The sequence below is a fragment of the Gopherus evgoodei genome, unplaced genomic scaffold (genome assembly GCF_007399415.2).
Source record: "Gopherus evgoodei ecotype Sinaloan lineage unplaced genomic scaffold, rGopEvg1_v1.p scaffold_71_arrow_ctg1, whole genome shotgun sequence".
In the NCBI taxonomy this organism is placed as follows: domain Eukaryota; kingdom Metazoa; phylum Chordata; order Testudines; family Testudinidae; genus Gopherus; species Gopherus evgoodei.
Window position 1 is genome coordinate 223203 of NW_022060092.1, and position 10371 is coordinate 233573.

A 10371-nucleotide genomic window follows, 5' to 3' on the forward strand; every position below is an offset into this window, starting at 1 on the left:
ATAAAACCAGATCATCCTGTCTCGCTTGGGGATCAGCCCCACGGGTGAGGCCCATGTGCTGTAAAACGGCTGGATCCCATCTAAAGCCAGCAGGTCCCTGACCTCTCTCTCCAGGATCTGGGCTGCTTTCCCAGTGACTCTGAATGGAGAACACCTGATGGGGAGATTGGCTCCCACCTCAGGGAAGAGATCCCCCCGGGGGTCTTCCCCCTTCTTCATCCAATCCTCCCTCTTCAGGTCCAGGGGTCCCCTCACTCTCCTCCCATCCAGCAGCTCGAAAGGGAAGAACCCTGTGGATTCCTGGGGCACCACCAGCTGTCTCCCGATTCTCCCCAGTTCTACTTCCCCTTGGGGAGCCCATTCCCGGTACAGGAATCCCTTCTCCGGCAGGACTCTGTCCCTGCAGCCTTCCCCAAGGGGGTTTGCAGCGCTGTGGCCAGCAAGTTCCCTCAGCTTCTCCAAGGAGGGATCCTTCTGCAGCTCGGTCTGGGATTCAGCGGCTGGGGCAGGGAGTGGGACCTGCTCCCTCTCGCTGGCTGGACCTGGGGTCACAGCCCCCCTGAGCCCTGTCCCTGGTAGCTCCCTCCCTGCTGTGTAATCACTTCCCAGCAGCACATCTGGACCAGACAAACCTGTTTGGCAGCCGACCTGCCCTGCCTGGGTGTCCCCCCACTCAGCTGGGGTCTCAGCTCCCCCCGTGCTCAGCGCTGCCCTTGCTGTCCCAGTGGGGACAGGCAGCGACCTCTCTGCTCTGGTCCCAGCATGAGAGCCAGCGTGAGCCCCCTCTCCGGTGTGCAGGGGGGTGGGGAGCATCTCTCCCTCCCACTCAGCCCCAGGGGGCTGGTTACAGGTAGGCAGGTATCCTGAGCCCAGCAGCCCCTCCCCCTGCCAGCCAGGTCATTTGCATTTTCACTGACCATTTCCATCCCACAGCGAGTCCGCCCCAGCGGGGTCCTGGGGGAGCCACCAGGTCCTGCCCCCCCACTTTGCAGTCAGGCGTGACTCTCAGCCAGCCAGTAACACAGAGGTTTATTCGATGACAGGAACAGGGTCTAACACAGAGCTTGTAGGTACAGAGAACCGGACCCCTCAGCCAGGTCCATTCTGGGGGGTGGGGAGCCCAGCCCCCAGCCCTGGGGCTCCCCCCGTCTCCCCAGCCAGCTCCAAACTGAGACTCTCCAGCCCCCCCGTGGCCTTTGTCTCTTTCCTGGGCCATGGGGTCACCTGATCTCTTTGTTCTCCAACACGTTCAGCTGGCACCTTGAGAACGGCATGGGGAAACCGAGGCACCCACACAGTGTTCAGAGACAACATTAAGAACATTCCCACTTTGTCACAGGGGGTGAATAGGGGACACAACGAGCCCCCACCCAGGGGCTGTTAACGGAGCCAAGAGCTTTGGCCACTTGTCCGTAGCCCCGAGAACCGGCCGCTGGCAGAAATTTCCCATGTCCCATAGAGCAGCCCTTCTGTGCCCCATGGCGGGCCAGGGAGGCAGGGGGGTGCAGACCCCTCTGTGTCCCATGGTGGGGGACAGTGGGGGGGTCCTCAACAGGCTTGTGCCCCTCCAATTTTCAAAGTGTCCCCCCAAAATCTCAGCTCTGCCCCAACATCCATGGGGGTGAATCCTGCTTCTTGGGGCGGGGGTGTCGCCTCCTGGTGCCCCCCCGTGCCGGTGCTCACGGCCCCCTCCCCCCTCCGCGTCGGAAGAACTCGGAGATGTCCTGCAGGGTGACATGGGGCTGAGCCCCCCAGGCCGGTGCCTCAGGGTCCCACAAGGCCGTGGTGCTGCCAGAGCTCTCCGGCGCCCCCGAGTGGACGCCGCTGGAGGTGCCACTCCCCGAGCTGCCGGCGGGCCCCCGGTACCAGTCCTCGGCGCTGGGTGGGGGGCGCGGGATCCACAGGTCGCCCGTCTCCACCTGGGGGGCTCTGTCCAGCTGGGGCGGGGCCGCCGGCTCGATCCACAGCGCCCCGCCCCGGCGCCACATGCTGGGCACCCCCCGGGCCCGGGCCCCCCGGAAGAGCCGCTCGCCCAGCAGGGCCGAGATCACCACGAAGAGGCCGGCCACCCCCGCCAGCGCCAGCATGGGCACTAGGCAGGCGGCGCAGGGCAGGGCGGGGGGCGGCGAAGGGGGCGGGAGCTGGGGGCTGGGGGGCAGAGATGGGGGCATCGTCGGCGATCGGCTGCGGAGAGAGAGAGAGAGAGAAGGGGAGATAAATGGGGGGTTTCTGGGGGGGGAGGTGCCAGATCTGACCCAGGACTGCCTTGGGAGGGGGGAGGAGGGATGGGACACGGGGGTCTGTCCCCTCTGGGGGGCACCAGTTCTGACCCAGGCCTGGCTTGGAGGGGGCTGGGACATGGGGCCTGTCCCCTGTGAGGGGCACCGACTCTGACCCGGCCCCAGTGTGGGGGACTGGGTGACTCTGGGGTGCAGGGGCTGGGGTGTGGGGCCTGTCCCCTCTGGAGGGCACTGGCTCTGACCCAGCCCCAGGGTGGGGGACTGGGTGACTCGGGGGTGCAGGGGCTGGGACGTGGGGCCTGTCCCCTGTGGGGGGCACCGGCTCTGACCTGGCCCCAGGGTGGGGGACTGGGTGAATCGGGGGTGCAGGAGCTGGGACGTGGGGCCTGTCCCCTGTGGGGGGCACCGGCTCTGAAGCGGGGAATGGGCCGTGGGCTACTCACGTCAAGGCTGGGAGCGGAGGGTGCCCGGCGCGCCAGCGGCTCGTGGGGGGTGGCGAGGACCCATGGGCCGGGCTGGGCGGTGCCCCATGGCTGGTGGGGGCCGTGTCGGGAGCCGGGCGCGGCTGGGGGGGGAAGTGGTCGATGCCGTGACGCAGCGTTTCCTGCCCGGAGCCGTTGGCGCGAATGACGCGATGGAAACAACTTTCGGGGTGGGGAGAGGGGCTCAGCGGGGGGTACCCTGTCCTCAGAGCACTGTGTGAACCCAGGCGTCCTGGCCAGCTCCCAGTTCAGACCCCTCCCTTCAGTCGCCTTCAGCGTCTCCGTCACTTCCTGTCTCAAACCTGTGTGCAGCTTGGCTGGGAGTTCATCGCCCACCCCGCCCCAGAGGGGCCGCATCCCAGCGCCAGGCGAGGGGTCCCCATGTGCCCAGCCCCCCATCCCAGAGGGGCTATGTCCCAGTGCCAGGAGAGGGGTCCCCAAGTTCCCAGCCCCCCACCCCAGAGGGGCTGCATCCCAGTGTCAGGAGAGGGGTCCCCAAGTTCCCAGCCCCCCACCCCAGAGGGGCCACGTCCCAGTGCCGGGCGAGGGGTCCCCGTGTGCCCAGCCCCTGTGCTCTGAGAGTGTGACAAAGTGGGTTTGCCCCTTGTTATGTTGTGTGCCAGTCTGTTGTGCATGAATGCGGTGTGTGCCTCAGTTTCCCTGTGTGCTGCACCAATGCCTGGGTGGTGGGATTTGCGGGGGGGAACTTTGGCTGAGACCCTCGGGGCAGGTGAGGCCTCTCCAGCGGCCGGTGCCCTTCGTCACCCGGGACCCAGGAGGGGGATACGACCGGGGATCAAGGCAAGGACCAGAGGAGGGGCAATGGGGGGGGGTCTGCAGCCCAGCAGCTGGAACCAGGCAGGCTCCTGTTTGGGACTCGGGGGGCAGAGCCCAGGGCACCAGGCCCCGGGCCCCCCCCGTATAGACGTTGCTGGAAGTCCCTGATGTCTGTGCTAACAAGCCCTGCCCTGTTGCCTACTAACCCGCGGGCGACGCTTGGAGCTGGGCGGGACCTGGGGGCCTCCTCTCTCGGAGCCGGGGGGGGGGACCCAGGGGGACCTCCTCTCTCGGAGCCGGGGGGGGACCCGGGGGGCCTCCTCTCTCACAGCTGGGGGGAGACCCGGGGGGCCTCCTCTCTCGGAGCCAGGCGGGACCCGGGGGGTCTCCTCTCTCGGAGCCAGGGGGGACCCAGGGGCCTCCTCTCTCACAGCCGGGGGGGACCCCGGGGGTCTCCTCTCTCGGAGCTGGGCGGGACCCGGGGGCCTCCTCTCTCGGAGCCAGGGGGGACCCGGGGGGGGCTCCTCTCTCGGAGCTGCCTGTCCCTGGGCCACGAGCTTCCCCAGCTCCCCCCTTCCTGGTTCTGACCTCGGAGCATCCAGCACCCCCGTCCCCCCGTGCGCCTCCCACAGCAAGTCCGCCCGGGCGGGTCCTGGGGGAGCCTGGGCCCTGCCCCCCAACTCCGCAGTCAGACGTGACTCAGCCAGGGACACAGTCGGCAGGATCACGGTGTAGGGCAGAGCCTCTTAGCACCGAAATCAGGGACTTTCAGCCAAGTCCATCTCGGGGAGTCCTGGGCCAGACGCCCTGGGCACCCCCTCGTCCAGGCACCCCATGCAGACTGCCGGCCTCCAGCCACCCCACCACCAACACCCCCCTTTGCTGCTCCTCCTCTGTCTCCCTTCCTGGGCCAAAGGTGTCAGCTGGTCGCACCCCCCTCCTGGGTCTCAGCTTACACAGCTGGGCAGCTTCACCTGCCCCAGGGCCCCAGCAAAGTCACCCCCCCAATTCCCAGCACACAGGGAAACTGAGGCACGGCCAGTGTTAGTATAGGACAGTAAGACTCACATGCAACATAACCAGGTGAATAAAACCCTGTTTCTCCCCAAACTGAGACCGAGCTGAGCGGGGTCACTTAGCCAGCGGCCTGCGGAGGTTCGGGCCCCTCTCCGGGACAAAGCATCGGCTGTCACGCTGGCCCACCCCCCAACAGGGACTGTGACGAACTGGGAAAGTTCTTAATGTTTTCTCTGAATACTGCATTGGTGCCTCAGTGTCCCCATGGCAGTTCTTAAGTATCTGGCAGAGCAAAGGGCCAGTGCACCTAAATGCCTGGCACTCTGTCTCCTAGCAACTGATGGCCTGGGCCCCCCCTCTGCAAAGGTGCCAGCTGAAGGTGTTGAAGACAAAGGGATCAGGTGACCTCCTGGCCCGGGAAAGGGGCTGAGCAGAGGAGGGGCTGGGAGGGGTTGTGAGTCTGGAGCTGGCTGGGGTCAAGGGTGGAGGGTAGACCTGGGGGTCTGGCTCACTGCCCCCCAGAATGGACCCGGCCGAGGGGTCCGGTTCGCTGTACCTACAAGCTCTGTGTTAGACCCTGTTCCTGTCATCGAATAAACCTCTGTTTTACTGGCTGGCTGAGAGTCACGTCTGACTGCAAAGTGGGGGTGCAGGACCCGGTGGCTTCCCCAGGACCCCGCTGGGGTGGACTCGCTGTGGGAAGCGCACGGAGGGGCAGAGGATGCTGAATGCTCCAAGGAGAGACCCAGGAGGTGAAGCCGTGTGAGCTTCTTGCCCTGAACAAGTCTGCTCCAAGGGAGAGGAGGCTCCCCAAAGTCCTGACTGGCTTGGTGGGGAGCAGTTCCAGAGCATCGCCCGGGGACTCCGTGACAACTGGTGGCAGCGATGGGATGTACTGCACCCCGTGAATGGCGCTGCTTGCAGTAAGTGACTGGGGAGCAGTAAAACAAAGGCGGGATAATGAGGACCAGGCGTGCTGAAGGCTCAGAGAGTGACGGTTTCAGGGGCGGTTAACCTCTGGGAGTCTGTGACCAGCGAGAAGGACTGTTGGAGTAACGGGGTCCCCCTGAGGACTGCAGCGAGCAGTCCCAGGGGTGGAGGAGCTTGCCGCTCGACCCTGGGAGAGAGAAGGATTTTGCAGTAGCAGGGTTCCCCTGGGGATTGCAGGAGCAGTCCCAGGTACGGAGGAGTCTGCAGCTCGACCCTGGCAAAGAGGTGGTGATCACGAGAAGGGCTGGCACACCAGGGGTTCTTCCTGGAAACCATGGGGGAGCCAAGAGCACACAGGCCTGTGAGTCCAGAGCCACTTGGGAACGGTGAAGTGATGGCCTATCACCGTCTCCTTGAGAAGGACATTGTGATCCTGTGCACAAAGAGAGGGTTACGCATGGGGACGTTCACCAAGGCACAGTTAATCGTGCAGTTGGAGGAGAAGCACCGCGCTGAGGAGCAGATTCCTGGCCCGGATGGGGCTACAAGAGGATCTGAGAGCAGCTGGAGCATCAGCCAGGCATCCCCGGGAGTCTGGTCCCCAATCAGATGAGGGTCTTCACGATTGGGTTCCCCATCAGGAGACTGGAGACGGATGGGATGGGAGCAGAGCCCGAGAGAGCGAGAGGACCGTGAGAGAAAGCAAGAGCCCGAGGAAAAGCTGCAGGAGAAGCAGCAGCAGCGTGGACTGGTGATGGTGGAGCAGAGAGACATAGGGAGCTGCCCAGGGGTCAGTGGGGAAACACGCCTGCGGGGGCGAGACCCTGGGACACAGAGAACTGTGGTGGTGCAGCCCCAGATGCTGAGGGACTGTGGAACCTGGGTGAAGTTCCCTGGGGTGAAGCCTCTCGCCCTGCCTATGGCCCAGATCCCTGTGCAGACCCAGGAGGGGTCGGGCCTGCTGGTGGTTGGGGTTCTCCAGGATATCGGCTGGGAGGCCCTGTTGGGGGGTGACTGTCTCCCCATGGGACAGGAACCAGGCCCCGCTCCTGTAATGGCCGCGGGTTTGAATTCAAATCCAGGGAACCAATTGGCTAGGATGGAAATGGTCAGTGAAAATGCAAATAACCTGGCTGGCAGGGGGGAGGGGCTGCTGGGCTCAGGTTACCTGCCTACCTGTAACCAGCCCCCTGGGGCTGAGGGGGGGGAGAGATGCTCCCCGCCCCCCTGCACACCGGAGAGGGGGCTCACGCTGGCTCTGATGCTGGGACCAGAGCAGAGAGCTCGCTGCCTGCCCCCACTGGGACAGCCAGGGCAGCGCTGAGCACGGGGGGAGCTGAGACCCCAGCTGAGTGGGGGGACACCCGGGCAGGGCAGGTCGGCTGCCAAACAGATTTGCCTGGTCCAGACGTGCTGCTGGGAAGTGATTGCACAGCAGGGAGGGAGCTCCCAGGGACAGGGCTCAGGGGGGCTGTGACCCCAGGCCCAGCCAGCGAGAGGGAGCAGGTCCCACTCCCTGCCCCAGCCGCTGAATCCTAGACCAAGCTGCAGAGGGATCCCTCCTTGGAGAAGCTGAGGGAACTTGCTGGCCACAGCGCTGCAAACCCCCTTGGGGAAGGCTGCAGGGACAGAGTCCTGCGGGAGAAGGGATTCCTGTACCGGGAATGGGCTCCCCAAGGGGAAGTAGAACTGGGGGGAATCGGGAGGCAGCTGGTGGTACCCCAGGAATCCACAGGGTTCTTCCCATTCGAGCTGCTGGATGGGAGGAGAGTGAGGGGACCCCTGGACCTGAAGAGGGAGGATTGGGAGGAGAAGGGGGAAGACCCCCTGGGGGATCTCTTCCCTGAGGTGGGAGACAATCTCCCCATCAGGTGTTCCCTGTTCAGAGTCACTGGGAAAGCAGCCCAGATCCTGGAGAGAGAGGTCAAGGACCTGCTGGCTTTAGATGGGATCCAGCCGTTTTACAGCCCATGGGCCTCACCCGTGGGGCTGATCCCCAAGCGAGACAGGATGATCTGGTTTTATGGGGGCTATCAGAAGCTTAAAGCCATCACAGCGTCCGATGCCGACCCCATGCCTAGGCCTGGGGAGATTCTAGACAGGCAGAGGGTGATGGAGAACTTGGCCCTGGCAGACACTGATAACATGTGCATCTTTAGCCAGACCTGGGAGGAACAGGTGTGCCAGGTGAAGAGGGGGCTGGGCTGCCTCAAGGAGGTGGGACTGATGGTAAAAGCTGGAAAGTGCAAGGGGGGACGGCAGAGGTGTTGTGTCTGGGCCACAAAGTGGGAAGCGGCTGCCCAAGCCCAAAGCTGGCCAAGGCCAAGATGGGGGCTCTTAACCAAGAGAGCCCGAATCGCAGCCCAGAGTGCTGGGAAAAGACCCAATCCCAGCTTGAAGCCCAGGGGTACTGGGGTGGCAAAGGGTGTGGGCTGCATAAACCTTCCCACATGCGGCCTGCAAGTGCCATCAAGCACACCCGACCTAAGGGAGGGCGTGAGACTGGACTGTCCTGGTGTAACTCACACCAAGGGATGGGAGAGATGCTGGGGCATCCATGGGAACGTTGGTGGGTTCGAACTTCCCCAGGTCACTGGCTGGAGTGACCTCGCTCAGTTCGGTCTCGAAGGGGGGAGAGATGTGACGAACTGGGAATGTTCTTAATGTTTTCTCTGAATACTGTGTTGGTGCCTCAGTGTCCCCATGGCAGTTCTTAAGTATCTGGCAGAGCAATGGCCAGTGCACCTAAATGCCTGACACTCTGTCTCCTAGCAACTGATGGCCTGGACCCCCCCTCTGCAAAGGTGCCAGCTGAAGGTGTTGGAGACAAAGGGATCAGGTGACCTCCTGGCCCGGGAAAGGGGCTGAGCAGAGGAGGGGCTGGAGGGGTGGTTAGTCTGGAGCTGGCTGGGGACGAGGAGTGAAGTGCAGACGTGGGGGTCTGGCTCACTGCCCCCCAGAATGGACCCGGCTGAGGGGTCCCGTTCTCTGTACCTACAAGCTCTGTTTTAGACCCTGTTCCTGTCATCGAATAAACCTCTGTTTTACTGGCTGGCTGAGAGTCACGTCTGACTGCAAAGTGGGGGTGCAGGACCCTCTGGCTTCCCCAGGACCCCGCTGGGGTGGACTCGCTGTGGGAAGCGCACGGAGGGGCAGAGGATGCTGAATGCTCCAAGGAGAGACCCAGGAGGTGAAGCCATGTGAGCTTCTTGCCCTGAACAAGTCTGCTCCAAGGGAGAGGAGGCTCCCCAAAGTCCGGACTGGCTTGGTGGGGAGCAGTTCCAGAGCATCGCCCGGTGACTCCGTGACAGGGACCCCGCCATGTCCTGGTCCTGAAGCTGGAGACTGCACCTCAGGAGCTTGGCACGGGCCCTTCGTGCGGTGCAGCCAGGTCAGGGGAGTGGTTGGTGCCCGCGGAGAAGTGTCGCCCAGACAGATCTGCCCTGGTTTGTGGGGGGCCCACACCACGGCCAGGGGTCCCTTCTCGATGGCCGCATCGTTCTGCTCTCGAGGCAGCTTCCTGCTCAGGTACCCGCTGGGGTGTCTCCCCCTTTCCACCCTCCTGCATCAACACCCCCCCGGCCCGTGTCGGAGGCGTCGGTGACTCTCAAGTCTGGGTTTGCCAGAACCGGGCCAGTGCCCAGAGCCTCCTTCAGCGCCCAGAGAGCCTCCCGGCACCGCCCGGGCTGGACCAGCGTGTCTGGCTTCTGGCACAGCCCAGTGCTGGGGGTGGCTGTGGGGCACGAACCTCCGGCAGCACCCACCACCCCACTGAAATCCTGGGCCTGGTTCTTAGTCTGGGGAGCGGCCGGTCTCTGATCGCCCCCCGGGGCCGGCTCCGGCTTTAGGCAGCCGCCTCCCACCCGGCGGCCCAGGTGCGACACCTCGGCCAGCCCCACCTGGCACGTCCCAGCTTTCCCGTCGGCCCAGCGTCCCGGAGCCGGCCCAGCGCGTCTAACCCGCGGCACGTGGCTCCCGGCTCTGGCTGTCAGCGCTAGACGCCAGGCACAACTCTCCGGCCGCGGAGTAACGGGGCCACCGGGCGCTGGGAGGCGGCAGGGCCAGGCCCTCGACTAACCCCAGAGGGGGTAACAGCAGATTTCAGTCGGGCATCCAGATCCCAGCGTACTTGCCACTTGCCCCCTGCCCCCGGTGAGAACCCAAGGAGTGAGATAACGACCCCCCCCCCCCCCGCTTGTCCAGGAGCTCGTCAGACGCAGGCCTGGGGTCGGCATCGGGCACGGTGATGGCATCAAGCCTCCGATAGTCCCCACAGAGCCGGATCGACCTGTCCTTGGGGACCAGCCCCACGGGAGAGGCCCAGGGGCTGGCGGATGGCTGGATCTCCCCCAAAGCCAGCATGCCCCCCACCTCTCTCCAGGGCTGGGGCTGCTTTCCCAGTGACTGAATGGGGAGCATCTTCCGGGGGGGCGGCTCCTGTCTCCGCCTGGGGGCAGCCAGGTCAGGGAGCTCAGGCCGGTGGGAGAACGGCTGCCGGTAGGACCCCAGCCCCTCGGGTCTCCGCTGCTGGGCCGGGGTTAGCGGGTCGCAGAGGGGAACCGATCCCGGCGAAGGGCTGAGTCCCACCAGGGGATCCTCTCCCTGCTCCTGCCACTGGCCCCACACACCAGCACCGGTTTCCCCCGTCCCCGTTCGGCGTCACGGTGCTGCCATGGTTCCCGGTGAGCCAGCTCCCGCCACGTCGCTCCCTCGTTCGGCCGCCGGACGAGCGGAAAGGGCCCGTCCGTGGCCGCCGGGGCCTTGTTCTTCCTCCCGGGGGTGAGGAGCATCGCCTGGTCCCGGTGCCGCGGGAACGGGCACGCGCTGGGCGGCCGGACCAGCCCTTCTGCCTCCCCGGCCCCGGCTAGATTCTCCCCGGCCAAGCCCACGTTTTCCCGGGAAGCCGGTACACACTGTACCCCGGG

General features: G+C 65.0%; 1 protein-coding gene across 1 annotated transcript; it reads right to left on the reverse strand.

The window, feature by feature from the left end:
* Positions 1-1160: 1160 nt before the first annotated feature.
* Positions 1161-3018, reverse strand: CUNH16orf54 (chromosome unknown C16orf54 homolog). The gene is made up of 2 exons (XM_030547822.1): positions 2684-3018; positions 1161-2184 (listed from the first exon to the last, which is right to left on the reverse strand). The coding sequence occupies exon 2, from the start codon at positions 2169-2171 to the stop codon at positions 1680-1682; it is 492 nt and encodes a 163-aa protein (XP_030403682.1). The 5' UTR covers positions 2172-2184; positions 2684-3018; the 3' UTR covers positions 1161-1679.
* Positions 3019-10371: the final 7353 nt, after the last annotated feature.